A 16524-nucleotide genomic window follows, 5' to 3' on the forward strand; every position below is an offset into this window, starting at 1 on the left:
TCCTCTCCCCTAATCCTCCAGCTCCTGTCTACACACTCCACCACACTTTGCCCGTTCACCCTGTATTCCCCAATCTCCCCCCTCCTACAATCACCCGACACCCCGCCACACACACACCCCACACTCCTCTCCTCTCCAGCGAACACTGTTTCAGGGCCGGTGGCATTGAATAAGAGCCTCCCCTCGGTACCGCACACAGAAAAAGTTTAAATCTCGGGCAAATTCATTCCTACTGCGCTAGGGAAACTGTTATCCTTGTCCCTAAATGTGTCTCATCTACTCATCTAAGTGTAAATGCGGAGGCATATATTTAAGAAAATTAAACTTAAATCGCGCGCGCCTGTCTGTGTGTGTGTGTGAACCCTGTTGGTCGTCTGATGTTTAAGCGGGCAATGTTGACACCTAACGTTTGGGGAGAGAAAGAAAATTATCAGAGTAAAGTTACTAACCGAGTTGATGAGTTAATGTATATATCTGCAAACTACTGTGGCTCCGCCCTCTGAAATTCCTCGCAGCCACTTTAAATATGAACCTTCCTACCGGCTCACCACACTTTGAGCCGTTCTTTTAGCCCGACACGTGTCGTAGGGGAGAGGGAAGAAAATCCTCCACAAAGCAACAGACTTTTTTTTTGGTGTTAACAAAGTACTACTTGAAACAGTTTAAAAGGATATATTTAGAGAAAGGATCTAGTTGGAACGTTAACTTTTATTTCCTATACGTGTGGATTTGAGTTTAATCCGACTACGGGGTGACTATTTATACGGAACTGTTTAAATTTAAATTAATAAGCTTTTCCCCCTTTTAGAAAGTTTGGCGGCTAGGACGCAGGCGCGAAACATTAGCGTCCGAAATTCGAATGCTAATTTCCCAGAGTTTTCATCCTATACGTGTGAGGTTTTTTTTCGTAGATATAAAGGTTTTTTGTTTTAACTTTGCCCTACTCCCCTCTCGTTTGGCGGCGGTGTATATGAGTGGGAACTCCAGCACGAAATATGGTAGACAGGGGCCCTTTATTGACCTCCGCTATCATCTTCTATCTGTCAATCGGCGCTGCCATCTTCCAAGTGTTGGAAGAGCCGAACTGGACCGAGGCCGTCGACCAGTACAAGATCAAAAAGTCGCAGATCCTTGAAGAATATCCTTGCCTCACTAAGGCAGCTCTGGAAAAGATCTTAGCGGTAAGAACCTCCATACTCGAGTCAACTCATCTTCCCTCTACTAGCTCTTGGTCTCATTCATTTTCTCCCGCTCTCAGAACTATCATTTAAATTTCCTTTGAGCATTGCTCATTTATTCCTTAATGCACTTGCTCCATCCCCTCCAGGTCATGGTTCTAAGTATATAAATCCCTTAAATTTTAGGAATTACTTTCGATTTTAAAACCTTGAAGTTAAGACTTAAAATCTTCCATTAATCAGTCGTACATTACTTCAAATGTCCAATATGACTACAATTCATAGTTATGATATGTATATGGAGTTAAATCATAGCAATATGATTGAAATTACTCATAGTTACACTTTTGTCTTGCCAATAGGATTAAAATTGCTCACATTTACGACATTGCACATAACGATGTGATTGGAATTACGGAGTTACGATTTGTATATGACTTTAACATATCACAGTTATGATTAAGAGTTTTAAAGTGTTTACAGCGATTTGTGCATTACGACCATTTCTAATGCGAGTGGTTTGAAAGCGCGCTTGGGTTACGATTCATATTAGCCTTGCTCTTTTTTTTCCCCCACGCCCAACACAAAAAGTTATCTGGCGTTTTGCTGTCAGAGGAGCTCATGGTGAGGAGCGTTAAGTCGTCATGGAAATGAAAATACAATTTTTTCCTTGAGGGATCAGATGCTGTTTTGTAGACTCTGGACTGCCAGAAATTTGTTCTCTAGAACTCGTGACTTGTTTCATTTGGAGTTTTTCCCAAGTCCTCCCTCAAGAGAAGTTGTGTCCGTCAGATTTTCATATTTCTTAGAAAAAAAGATATGTTGGCAATGAGTTTATTTGAAGCGCGAGGAGAGCAACGAAAAAAAAAATCAGTGAAACCCGATTCTGAGTAGGGGTAGTGTTTTAGAGCTGAATTATCGCCTCACCGACCTTTAGTAAGGAGTGTTGATCCCGAGTGAGCGCTGTAAGCAGAGAAAGATTTGTGTATCTGAGGTAATCATGGACTTCATGTGTGATTAAAAGAATCAGAAAGTGCACCAGCCTTCCAAAATTGCCTGAAAGTGAAACTTAGGGATCTGTGGGCTTTCAGATCGTGTTGAGGATCACGTTCAGTGTCTTCATATCGCCTTCTTCCCTCCCTAGCACACGCTGCCGACTGTCTGTGCGTGATTGTGTAGCTATTTTGTGTGCATGCTTCTCCGGGTGGACCACGTTATTTACCCTTAAACGGCGGAATAGCCGTGAGAATACAGCCACATGTTCCTTTCCATGCGGATACAGTGTTTGCCTCCTCCACATATAGGGGGAGGGGGACTGCGAACCACTGGGTTAAATTGCAGGCGACTGACCCCCCACCCCACCGCCACCCTTTGAAAGAAAGTTATTTTCCCCCCAGCATTTCTCTTCCTCAAGGCCTGAAGAAAGATGCAAAGTTCGAAACAAGGAATTAGAATGTGTTGTTTGTTTTTTGATAATTCATTCACTCTCTCTTTCTGCACAGCGGACAGAATTGCACTTGTGTACACAGACCAACCAAGCAGAGGAGACAAAAGAATATAAAACAGACAGCAGGAGCAAAGCCCGAGAGGGTATGGGGTCACAACGTGTGTGCCGAGGGGTGGATGGGCGGGAGGGCTGCGGGTTGCTTGTGCAAGTAATGAATAGGCCTTTCATTAAAAGCCAGGGTGGCTGAGAAGTGAATGCTAAGAGATGACGGTTTGAGACTGAACTTAAATGTTTTCATGACAAGCCAAAAACCAACATCACAACTTTTGAATGTTTGAGCAGGCACACTGAGTGGCTTTGTAATGCAAGTATCTGTCCAAAGTTCTACAAATAGCAGTTTGGAGAGAGAGATTCAGTGCTGATGACTAAATGCTGAAATAAATTGCCAGCACAGTAGTTCTTTCCTTATCCATTTCAGGCATTTGATCCAAATCCTGCTTAATGAAGCAGCTGGACTTCTTACCCCCCTGCCCACCGTGTGTCATCTTCACTTGGTGTAATGTGAACTTGTTTGCTTGCAATTTGTCCAAAATGGCTGAGGGGCGAGGGGTGGTTGGGAGCTGGGGGTGCAAGCAGGTGGGTGTTTGCACAGTCAAGTTGCACATGTTTTGTTTTTTCAGAGACACCACTGGCAATTCTCGGCAGCAGTGAAACTTGGTGAGTGAGAAATAGAATGTGGATCGTGGTGTCCGTGGGTGGGGACTTTGCATCGTGGTTACAGACAGCGGCACTTGATATGTGGAAGGAGGATGTGTTGAAATGTGGCCTGGCTGCTGAAATGGCTGAGGGGCTCAGAATTGGCCAGTGTTTGAGGGGAGGGTGATTGGGTAACAATCAAATGGTTTCTGCAGCTGCAAAGCAGTTATAGGGAGTGTGTCAAAATATGGGATCATTTCTCGTCAATAAAGAAGAACTTAGTTTGATCCCTCAATAATTCTACAGGAACTAATGAATCTAATTTAATAGAAATTTCATTATCCAAAGCAGTCAAAATTTGGACCTTGTAAAGGGAATATTTAAGATCCACATAGTGAGTGAGATGCTTAAGAGGAATCTAGATAAACATAAGGGGAGAAAAGAACTACAGATTCCGTTAAAATAATGTGGGAGTCTTGTGGGGAACTTTGCTTCTCTTCTGTAAAATTCTGAGCAGTCTCTCCACATCTGCAGAATTGCCACACAAAATACAGCATTTTCAGGAATCACTGTCATGGAAGGCACAGAAATGGGTGGGGAGTTTTTTTCACAAAAATCGAAGATTTAAAAAATTATTTTAATGCTGTTTATGCATCAAAAGGTTTTTATTTAGACAACTTATCCTCACTGGATTGTCTGGCTCAAGAGTGTACAAGGTGGAGGCACGATTACTTTCAGATAAGCGCCCTCAAGATAAAACTCATTTTACTTTTTTTTTGCTTGAGCTGGTTTTTGAATTGTACTGTAGCGTGAAGATACTGGAACATGGTGGCATATCTACTTTATCTGTAGATTGACCCGTGTATCTAGGTTTCACAACAGGTTGTCACTGAAACTTAAAGGTTTCTAGATTTGGAGATTTTTCCTCATATTTTTCCCTCATTTTTAATAGACCAGCATTTGAAATTACTTTCTCTTGACTTGCTGAACTGACAGCTTTACTTGGCCATATTTTTCTGTCTTTCACTATAGTCCTATCAGCATCAGGTTCCCAAAGTGTCCAAACAATTGTCTCGAGCATTCAATCCTGCTGAAAGTACAAGATGTGGCAATAATATATGAACTTTAAACGAATGAGTACTGCCACACTTTTGAGTTGGCCATCCTGGTTTCATGGGGTTGAGGTATTTAGCAAAGATTAGGCTGGACTTGTTTGTTGCAAAGCCATTTGAGGGGTTATTTGATTGAGGTGAGCCTGTTCCCATTGGCTAATGGGACAAGGATTGTGGGACTGAGGTTTAAGGTTCGAACAAAAGACCTTGAGGGTATATAATGGAAAAACTCTTTTGTACAATGAGTAGTAATGATCTGGAACTTGCTGTGCAGGAAGTGGAGATGATCAGATTCACACTAGTTGGTCACATACACCAGGGTGCAATGAAATTCCTTGCCCGCGTGAACCTTGCAGAGCAAACAGTATCCATGCAATCATAAATACAATAAATATAGTGAGTGTAAATCAAAAGGATGATGCAAAGTATAGTAGTGCAAATCAAGGCACTGTAACAAGGAATGCTGGAATTCACAGACAGAAGTAGTAGGATTAAGAGTTTGAGAATCTGAAGTATGGCAGGATTGACTTGCAAAGGAAAGGTATAGGAAACGGAGGGTATCTATCATGCTGGGGCCTGGGGAGGAAGGGACAAATGGGACTGACTCACCCCAGTATAGACTTGATAGGATTTATTCTGTGCCATAATGATTCTGCACTTAACTTAAAATGGGCTACAAGACATTGCTCAGTATTGATTTCTGAATGGTTCTTGCATCATTGGCTTAGTAGCATGCATGCCTGCAAGTCATGAGTGTTCCTAGGGGCATTATGTGTTGAAGATGCACCCTTGTTGCTTGAGCAAATGATGTAGCAGTTGGGACATGTTACCTTGCTGAAGCTGTAGTCATTCAGACTGATGCTCAGGCTGGTATGTCAGGTTATGGGGGTTGAGGAGGAGATTCCAAAGGGCAGGTGGGCTGCCCTGGATTCCTGAAAGATAATTAATTCCTTGATCAAAATCACTGAAATTGATTATTTGGTTGATTATCTTAACATAATTTATATTAGCAAGCTCCCATAAAACAGCACTCAGTTTAGGAATACTGGTTGGGTATTGCATAGAAATGTTTTTTAAAATTGGTTTTCAACAATCAGTACTGGTCAGAGCTGCTGTAGTGGAATCAGTTAGTTGTTGAGGCAGGGGCCAAATTGATCAGTTTTCCGATTCTGATGGAAGTTTACGTAGAGACCCTCTGAAATGTTGGGTCAGTTTTGACTGTGAGGCACCTCTCAGTCAGACGGTCAGTCGGTGCGCTCAGCAGATGAAGCAGATGCTTCCTGGCGCTCATGGATTTCCGCTGAAGTAAGCTGGTGGCTTTAGGAGAGGAGGTCATTTGAAAGATTTTGGGGTGGGAGGAAAGGTGATGAGGTGTGTAAGTATACCTGCTTGCCATGAAGACTATATCAAATGTATATGTGGCTCAAGGAATTTTTGATGACTTGCTTTGTGTATGGCATAAGTAGTGCTGACACACTGCCTACCCTCACCAACAGAGAAGAAGGCAGCCACTTGTGTTGGTGTGAGCTAAATTCGTTCATTCACATTTTGCCTCACACAACCTGCTTGTGGAACTGTTCTGGAAGAAGTTCTTGCGAATGAATCCAAGGAGTTATCTCTGCAGATGGAATGGGCTGGGAAGAGGGGAAGGGGAGGAGTTCAAGGAGTGTCCACTTGTGATAGCTGCTATCTGGACAATTGCATCGTGGCATCTGATCGGGCATTTGAAAGTCTTTATTTTTAGTGCACTCTAAACTGTATTTTTTCGTGCAGCTTATGGTCGGCGACATAACTACACCGTGACTGAACTGGGTAACGTCGCCTCGTGCGTGAGCGCTGTGGGAAAGTCCGCCCGGCAGTTTGCAGTGTTGGTGACCCCATCCCCCCCTCTTCAGTAAGCTGAAATGACTGAACTCTTACTTTTCCAACATGCATCTAATGACTTGTTTCGAATTTCTCATGGTCTTTATCCAAATCATTCTTAAGTGCTGGCGACCTGTTGTGTATCTTGGTAATTTTAGTGCAAGACTCTTCCCCCATCTTTTTTCTTTTGTTGACATCTTGATTGGTGTGCAGTTCCCAGGGGCATCTCTGTCTAAATTGTCCTTCTCATTATGCAAGGTTTGACTGTCAGCATTGGCTGGTTGTTGGACTGCTGGGGTAGTCATAGCCTGTGCTATCCTGTTCTACCCTAACATGTCCAGTAGGAGTCGGTGAAAATGGGGAAGGATCTCATTACTTTCCACAAGATGGATAAAAATTTTGTTTTATCCTTAAGGTTTTTTCCCCTCCCCTTTGCCCTCTAACCCCATCTATTCGCTTTCTAAAACAATGATGCCCCTTCCTGTGGTGAACAAAATTCTTGGAAAAATCTGTGGGCTAGTGTTTGCCAGTCCTCTCTAGGGATAGGGTATAAACAACTCAGACTCCATGGGTTCTTTCATCTTCTAAAGGATTCCTCAAGTCCATGGCACAAAACTGCCCCATGCCACATGCTCATTGGCATGGTGAGCAGTCTCTCTTGAAGACCTTACAGGACCGCCATCTGCCACAGGGAAGGAGGGGGTGCGATGAATCAAAAATTGTACTGACCTGAATATATCCACTCATTGCTGGGCCAAATGAAAGGGAATTTTTACTCTTCATTTAACCCTACTCACCTGATCTGGAAATGGTCAACACTGCTGACCAAGTAGTTTGTAGGGGGAGGGTTGAAATTTAGCTTTGACAAGATGGAAAAATGGTTGTGGAGAATTGGCCAACCACTGTGCAAACTCAAGAACTCACTTCTCTTGAGTTGTCCATTGGACCAGAGGTGGACTTCAGACTCTGGATTGACAGCTATGCTATTCCTAGAGTCAATAGCCCCTTAAAGGTTTGACCCCAGATGGATTTAGTGGAAGAAGCCATGTGCTATTCTCTCTCTATCTTTTTCCCTTCTATTCTGACCATTAGGCTACATATGTTTTGCCTTCTGTAGCCTATAAAAACCAGTTACACCCACACTGGGGTCTGCTGGTCTCTGTTTTCACTCCTAACTTTATCCTTTTCTCTTTTTGTTCCATGCGTTAAGTGGTGCAACAGGGTGCTGCTGGAGGCAATGCAACGAACGCTGATGTCTCTCGATTTTGACCCTGCTGCCTGCTGGGAGCACAGAAGGACTCGGGCGAAATTGTACTGGAGTATCAACGGGCAAGTCACAAATTTTCCCCCAGATTTAGTTAGTGCAAAGCCGTGCTTAATGCATCACATCGTTGTCTAAGAAAAGGCAGCAGGCAACAAATAAGTGTCTGCGAGCGTTCGTTCACTTTAAGGTGTACTCTTAAATTTGAGTGACCAGATTTGCCTTTCATTGAACAACTCTTTTCTTAAAAGTTGTGCACTTTAACTTGATGATGCTCATTCCTCCTTATTTATGCATATGTGGGTGACATTTGTCGTACTTGGTGGCATTGTACACATAAATTACTGTTGACAGTAAATATATATTTTACATAGATAGAGAAATGAATAGTCAGTACTGTAATTTCTTTACTTAATTTCTACCGATGTTAAAAAGAGTCTCACTGACAACTTGTACAGCTACAAAACAATTGTTGACTTGTGCTCACACAGAGGATTTAAATATCAGCCTGAAAGCACTGATATAATTGCATAGAGCTCCAGACTGTCTTCTGGATTGTGCTCTGTGTAGTTATAGTATTTGTTGCCTTCTCAATGGATCTTCTTTGGTTTAACCCACTTAGCAGAAGATCCACTTTTAAAGGTTACATGTGCTGGATTAAACTTGTGGTGGTAGCAGTGAAATTTATAGGCAGGTACTGTAGCCACAAACTCATCTGGCGCCCCCTTAGAGTGAAGGTGTTGGTGCCTATTCTTGGAATATTGTGGCAGGCTTGACTGCTGTGGAGGCTTCTTTTGAAGGCAACCAACTTTGAGACTCTGGTCAGCACGACTGGTTTGTTGCCATCACTGCAGATGAAAACAAAATAGAGCTGGCAGACACAACTTTTGAAGACACTCTGGGGGAGAAATTAGTGATATTCTACATGTTTTTCCAATATAAAACTCACTTATGTTCTCATGGAAAATTGAAGCATCTGCCATGTTTATTCCAACTAATTTTTCCAGTTCCAGCCACTTGACCTTGAAGATTTTTTAAAAGAAACTGCAGATGCTGGCGTGATATAGGCTATGGAACTGTAGACTTTCTTGGCTTTGTGTTGGTGTGGAGACAGCAGGAAAGAAACTTGGCATTTTCTTTCATAGCAAAACTATCTCCTTGATGCTTTGAGACTTGATGACAAATTTCATACAAGCATTACCTTTTAGTGTTGGGAGTTATTCCCAACGGATGTTTGCCACTGTAGGGCTGCCTGAGCCAACTTCTTAGGCCTTTTTTTCTGGTTGTTTAAAGTTGATTGCCAAGGGTAGTAGAAATACAAAGGGATGGACTGAAGAGGAAAAGATTTATGTCCATTCTAACCTGTCACAACCCAGCTCTGCTCTCAATGACTGCATTATAGACACACTTCCAGAAAGTAAACTGCAGATTGTAAATACAGACGTGGTTGTGTTTAGTAATGTTGCTTTTGGGTGACGTTTTACCAAGACTGTTGGAGGGCTCTGTAGAGCTGGCATCCTGTACATAGAGGGGGGAAAAAAGTCATTTTGAATTTGTGCTGTGTGTGAAAAGAAGGAATGGTATGAGGTTTGGTTGAAAAGAGGGAGGGCGACTTACTGTTTAGCCCGCATTAGTTCACACGGGGCTAATGATATATGAACTTCTGAACCAGTCAGTATTGTGGTATTTTGTCTTTTGGAGGAAATCAGCCATTTATTCAGGCACTACAGTTCTCCCATCTTGAGCTCATGTGCATCCCACTCCCATTTGGATTTTTTTAAATTTGCAAGCCTCGCAGCATCTGAGGAGAGAAGAGAAGGATTTGTCTTGAACTGATTGTGTTAATTAGAAGTGAACAAAAAGCTTTTGTCTTGGTATTTATGGCCATGATTTTAAGACTACTCTTCTCTTTCCACAGATGCTGCCTGAGTTGCTGAGTATTTCCAGCACTTTTCATTTTTAACTTTGCGCCATCCTTATTTTCTATATTTTATGTTTTAGACTTGTTCTGCAAGCGTACTCTTTTTTACTGAAATTGAATGCTAAGATTTGCAAGGAAAATATTAATTGTTATTTCAGGCAATGTAGTTATTTACAGCTTACAGCCTCTCCCACCTGATACTAACCATTGCTACTTAGAAACAAAATATATTTATTCCAAGTGCTTCTATTTCTTGTGATGTTTCATGGTTAAAGTTATTGATGCTATAGAATAGCGCTGAGTTTGATGTACCAAAAATCTTCTCCAATGCTTGGAAAGTGCTGGAAACTCACATTTCTTTGTCAGTGGCCTTCTTTCCTTCTCTGGCACCTTGCTTATTGAAGTAACTCTGCCAGAATACTTGATGACAACTCTCTCCATTTTTCCAGGAATGACAACTGGAAAACCTTTATTAAATTTCCCATCCACACCTCCCTCTCCCCATTTTGTAGATTTCCAAACAGCAGCAGAATATGTACAAACGTTTGTAGATGTGGTTAGATCCTAGTTTGGCTTGGCCTGACTCCGCCTTTTTGTAGACTATGTTGCTTCACACTTTTTTTCAGTGAGAAGAAACTTGATTTGTTGCATAGCACACATAAACACCTCGCTTTGTATCTGACCCTAAGAGTCCATTTAAAAGGCTCCCAGTATGCTTGCATCCCCCTTGCGGCACCACCCAACTCCAAAAGGAGTGAACCAGATTTTTTACTTCCATTATTCAGCGGGAGCACCAACAGGATTCAGCCCTTGCACAGCAGGGTTATTCATTGCCTAAGGTTTTTTCTCATTCTGTCTTGAGTCTGTTGGCAGGAAACAACATTCTCCTAGATGTAAAATGCCAGACCATTTGTACACGCAGGAAAATTTTCGTTACGCCGGTGATTTTCTTGGCATGCTGTTGGATCTCTTGCTGAGAAAATATTTTGTGTGGTTTTGGAAAAACTTGAATCCAGGCAAATGTTCAACCTTTGTCAGTGCCACTGATGTCATCGCATCAGAAACTGTCATCAGACTTGCGGTTTCTTCTCCGCAGTTTGTCATATAGAAAGAAAGAATGACTGAATTGAGCAAGAGCTCAAGCAAGGAGTGAAACACAATTTTTTGCCTCTCTGCAGAATCTTGCACTCATTTTAGAATGTGTTTATGGAAATTGCCACCAAAATTCAAGAAACTGGGGAGGTGTGAGATGAAAGCAAAACTGAGTTAATTGCAGCAAACAGACCTGTTCGGTTATTCAAAAGAATGATGCAATTTCAATCATTATTCTGTTCTCATTTAACTTTTTGTATTGATTATAATGCATAACTGACAATGGACAGATCGTTTTTTATTTAAAGTCAACGTGCAATTAGTGTAATATTGTAGTTGGTTTCATGAAGTTAGCATTTGTTAGGGCTTTGGTTAAAAAGATCATGAAATACAAATATGTGTAGGCACAGTTATCTATTAATAACTGACTTATTTGGGAACATGACATTCGGGAGCAAGAGGAGAACATAAAATCCCTTTAACCCACTCTACCTTTGATCAAATCACAATTGATCCTTGCCCACTCCTACCCATCCCATTACTACTCTTCATTCCTTTAGAAACTCAAGATCTTAGCCTCGAGTGTGCCCTGTGAATGTGCAACTACAGATAGGAAAATTCCAGATGATGCTCATTATCATGAAACTTAAGCCACCTAGTTCTAGACCCTAGACCTTGGCATGGGAGAACTTCTTTTGGCATCTTGTGTGCCAAAGTCTTTCATCAATGAGCTAGCCAATTGTTTTTACAATGGTCTTCTCTCCTTATCCCAGAAGTTAATGTAGCCATAATCTTGGCAGAAAACTCCATCAGAACCGTCTCAGATTTTGATTTCATTTCACTTTTCATCTGATGGATATTAAATATTCAATGTTCTACTTACATAAATTACCAGGCAAACTCTGCTACAAAATGGCGATTATGTAAAGGGTAGAATCTGGAGTGGAATACTAGCCACAGCCTGATGTAGTATAAAAAACCCAAGGACTGCAGTGATGTGAAGGTCAAATGACTGGGTTAACAGTCCAATACTTAGATCATTGATATGAAGATAAAAGTTTAATTGTATCACGGCAGCTGGTGATGAAATGTAGAGTTTGAAAAGTCTCAGTAAGAGGAACAGTGGAACAGTAAAAACTCATCTGGTGCACGTACCCTGCAGGAACAAAATCTGCCATCTTTGCACATTCTGACCTATAGACTTGTCAGTGAGGCTGATTCTTAGTGGTGTCTTGGTTTGGGGCAATTAGAGAAAGACAATAAATGGCCCTGTCTGTGACTTCATCCTAGGAGCAAATAGATTTTCTTTACTCCCAAGAAGCGTGTCACTGGTGGCAAATTGTATTCCCATAGCCCCTTTACTGTAGAAAAACATCCTCAGACATATCTGTTTTCAGCCGAGGATGCATAAAATGCACAATTAAATTAGAAACTGTTTACTTTTCAATTTTGAACCTTGATATTTTGCATAGAGATTATCTGTTGCACTTCAGCCCAACAGTCCGAAAGCCAACTTGGTAATGAATTGCACCCTTATTGTTTTATGGAGATGCCTTGCGCAGTTCTGCTTTGTGTTGCAAGGTGACTCTCAATGAATTATTTAACTGATAAAAAAGCACAGTATGATTGATACAAGTACTTAGGTTTATCAAGCAGAAAACTAAAGTTCAATTCCTGGGAATAATTGTTGGAATATTAAGTTCTTTAATGCATGGAGTAACTTATCAACCAAACCATGCTCTGTAATCTACTAAATTAAAGAATTGGTGTGGAGCTCTGGAAGACAGCAGGGGGGCAGTGGGTGGGATGCAGTGGTAATAAAGTGTGCTTGATTTTGAGATACCCAAGTTAGAAGTCAACACAAATACAATAAATGTTTCTGATGTATTCAGTTTATAGTTGTTACATATTACATCGAGGATATTGTGATTAACATTATGCACCGTTCGTACAAGCCTTTTAGGTTAGAGGCCATGGCGTTGAGAAATTATGGTGGAATAACCACTCCAAGCTGTTAGATTTCATTGGCCCTCAACAAATCGGTGTTTGCCTATTTGACAGTTCTGTTTTAATGAGGCTAGAATGTTAATTGGTCAATTGTATGGACACTATAAGGATCACTCTGCAATGGACAGGTACATTGGATGCACTTGGACAAGTGCTCAGGCTGTTAATCCCTTCTGTATGCCTCAGCAGTGCAGTGTACTTACCCAGCCAGCTGGCTAAAGGGCCTTGTTCTAAGTTTGATTTATAAGAAACTGCAGCTATCATTAGGTTTATTGCAATGGGAGAATTGCGTGGGACCAAATAGTTAGGAGTTTTGTGTAGTTTACTGGTGAATCTCAACTTATTAACTACCTTATCTACTGCTAACATCCTCATTCGTCAAAGTTCAAGGTAAACTTATTATCAAAGTTCATGTATATCACCATATACAATTCCGAGATTCGTTTTCTTGCAGGCATATTCAATAAATCCAATATTCGTGAAAGACTCTACCAACAGGGTGGACACCAGTGTGCAAAAGACAACAAACTGTGCAAATACAAAAAGAAAAAAACAACAATAATAATAAATAAGCAAAAAATATCAATAATGCAAGATGGAGAGTCCTTGGAAGTGAGTCCAAAGTTTGTGGGAACAGTTCGGTGATGGGGAAAGTTAATGGTTCAGGTCCTCTGAAATGATAACACTGATAAATTTAAAGTTGCTGACCTTTTCTACCTCTGATCTCCAGATGAGGATTGGTTTATGGATCTCCAGTGTACTCCTGAAGTTCAGGAGTGTCCACCACTCAACTCATTGGTCTTGCTGACGTTAAGAAAGAAGTTGTCATTATGGCACCAATCAGCCAGATTTTTAATCTCCCTTCTATTTGCAGATTCATCACCACCTTTGATTGGGCCTAAGGCAGTGGTGTTGTCAGTAAGGAGTCATGACGATTTCAGTACAACCTCTTCCCCCACACCACCCCTGTAACATCAAATCATCCCAAAAAAAAATTGAGCTTTTAACTCTGCGTTTGCTGAATTGCAATGGCAGCCACCTGCTTGTTAAATTATCTAGTCCATGCTCTTCTATCCTTTGTAATCCACTGCCCTCTACTGTCCTCTGAGAAACACAGCCTTCTCCATTTCTGTCACCTTGCTCATCTAAATTTAGTTGTCGTTCAGATGTCCAGATCCTGTGCCTTTCCTCCTCAGTGCACTCACGAGTGAGTTTTCTGTTAACCAAGAAACCAAAGAGTAAATATTTTTCTTCGATGTTGCTCCTGTGCCCTACCTTGGGAATTTTTTAACTGTGAGAAACGTGCTTTAGAAGTGGAAATTTCTTTATTTTGTGGTTGATGAGTAATTAACCTCCTGTTGACTTGTCTACAGAAAATAGTGCTGATTCTGTAACACCACAATAGTGGAACTGTGTCTAAACAAATGTTCTCGACAGAGCTAGAGTCAACACTGAGTATGAAACCATCCGTGTTGTTTATAATAGCAAGGCTTGCATCCTAGCTTTCAGTCAACCCATCCTCAATTGTTTTAACCGTTCTGAAGTTGCCTTCACTTGTCATCGTGTTGTGACAGTTGTGTGCTCCTACTTCCATTTCAGTTAGTAGTTCTTAGGTGCTGATATCTTTTAAAGAACAATTTATGTAGATCAGAGTCATTGGAACACCCAAGCTGCATGGTTGTTCCATCTACAAGACGTACTACAGCAACTCAACTCTGTTCGCACCTCAGTTTCTTCTCTCACATATCACCATCTTTGTTCCACTCCAAGCCGCATAGCAACCTGTTATGGAAGGACGTCACCAGTCCTATAACAAAGGCCATGACAAAGATTCTAGAACAACACTAAAGGAATGTCTTCTTACCAACTGCAGCTAATAATGAAGATGTCTTACCGTCAACTGTACTAAAGCAATTAGGCATGGCCAATTAATACTGGCCTTGCCGTAATTAACCTGACTGTGAGTACACAAGGTCCCCATCTGTGTGTGTGTGTGTGTGTGTGTGTGTGCGTTCGCGCGCGCGCATGTTTGTATGTTTTAAACAGCCTCTAACAACAAGATCTGAAGAGACTGGGAACTTTCATATAAGTGGCAGCGTGGAGAAAGAGAAGCAGAGGACCTTTACTTGTCCATGAACCAGATTTGCATGACTCTGAGAAGTGGGTGCTGAAAGAATTTGGCAGAGGCCCAACTCTGATTGAACTTCGAGTTGGGAAAAAAATTACTCTTTAGACCCTCAGCCAGTATGTGACCTGGAGGAGGTGACACAACAGGCCTCTAGCTTTCAGTGACCCAGGATCAGTCCTGTCTTCCAGTGTCCCTGGAGGCTAAACATTCTCCCCATGCCCTATTCATTTTCTCTCCCATTTCTGACTTTATTTGTGTTATAAAAAACATAATAGAAATGCATTGTTTCTTGGCTTTCCATAAATGGATCACTATAAAGCCATTCTAAAGATGCTCTGTCATCATGGCCGATGTAATCATTGCTTATTTAACATTTGCCTGAATTGATGAACTACACTGGTTTGTGATAAATATTTACCTGAACCCTGGTGGAGTGCCAGCCTTCTCTCAAAGGTGTTTTTTTTTGCACATTCTCTGTGATTTTATGGTTGCCAGCTTTGTTTTTCTAGCTACAAATATTGGTTGCTTTGGAACTTTCAAAGCCATTTCAGGGCCATTGCTGCTATTCCTTACAGCAGACTTCCTTTGGCAATGCTTCTGATAGCGAAAGGATTGATCAGTGAGATTGGCATCTTTGTTAATGGCAGGTTAGCCGTAGTGTTGCTCACCATTAGACAGATGTGAAGCTGTTCTATAAAAGGCACCATTAAGAAGTCAGTTTGATACCTGACAGAAAAATTGTGCTTGTATATACAAATGCTTAAGAGACTGATATGATGTTTACCACTTGTGTCTGCCACTATTATATTACAATATAGAACCTAGAGTCAGAAATGGCTGATACAACTTTTCAAATGTTCTTTTAAGATTTTAGCTCACTTCCCTAGTTAGGCAATCAAATGGGTGGTGGATCATCAGATAAGGTGGGCTATTGGGTAAATTTTCATTACATTCACTCATAGTAATTTCAACTACTCAGGCTTTATCAGGCTCTACAGGCTGAGGAATGAAAAGGCCCTTTCATTGAATTCCGATTGCACAGTGGAAAGGAGAATGGATTGAAATGGGGCAAGGAAATCCACTATCAAATTACTACCAAATTATTGCCATGGGTTAAGTTTGGCTGGAAATGGTTCCAATCCCTCCAGTCAGCCAATGAGATTCATAAGCAATGGTGCCTTTACTGTGGTATTTCTACAAGGTTTTAAACCTCCTTGTTAGTGTTGAGTATACATATTAGACTTCTGCATATGCTAGTGGATATTAGTCACCTGACATTCGGTGGATGGCTTGAGAACATTTAGATTTGATGAGTATGATGAGCTCATCAGCTTTATTCACCCCTGACTAACTTACCAAATTTCATAGTTGTCAAGATGACATTTGGATTTAATGCTCTTTTTGTGTGTTACAATTTGTTTCTAAACAATTTTAAAGGAAATAGAATAACATTAATGGGAATGTCAATTGATGGAAATATTGTTGAGTTTTATTTGAATTACTCCTTTGTTTTGAACTCTGAATGCCAGTAGACATCATGGCTAGTTGCTGTTCTTTGGCAGAAATAAAGTATAGAAGTCTGGGGTAGATAACTTTTTCAGCAATGTCACTTCTGCTACTGGATTGCTATCCAGCCCACTATCTCATATGTTGTTGCTTGCAACTCCTGTGGTGGCTTTCTTTGAAATTATTCAAAATATTGCTCCAATATACAGGAACTAAAATATCAGTCATACTTTAAAAACAAGAAACATAAGTAAACACAGTCTCAGTAAAGATGATGTAGACCTTTGAACAGAACTGTTAGCAAAAGATAAGG

The 16524-nt window shown here is 41.0% G+C and overlaps 1 protein-coding gene across 1 annotated transcript in view; it reads left to right on the forward strand.

Moving 5' to 3' along the window:
* The first annotated feature begins 522 nt into the window (after positions 1-522).
* kcnk5a (potassium channel, subfamily K, member 5a) overlaps positions 523-16524 on the forward strand; it is a 31751-nt gene continuing 15749 nt past the window's right edge. The window contains exon 1 of the mRNA XM_072247566.1: positions 523-1181. Within this exon, the coding sequence (XP_072103667.1) occupies positions 996-1181 (186 nt within the window). The 5' untranslated portion in view covers positions 523-995. The remainder of the gene's footprint in view (positions 1182-16524) is intronic.

Source organism: Mobula birostris, chromosome 2 (genome assembly GCF_030028105.1).
Source record: "Mobula birostris isolate sMobBir1 chromosome 2, sMobBir1.hap1, whole genome shotgun sequence".
In the NCBI taxonomy this organism is placed as follows: Eukaryota; Metazoa; Chordata; class Chondrichthyes; order Myliobatiformes; family Myliobatidae; genus Mobula; species Mobula birostris.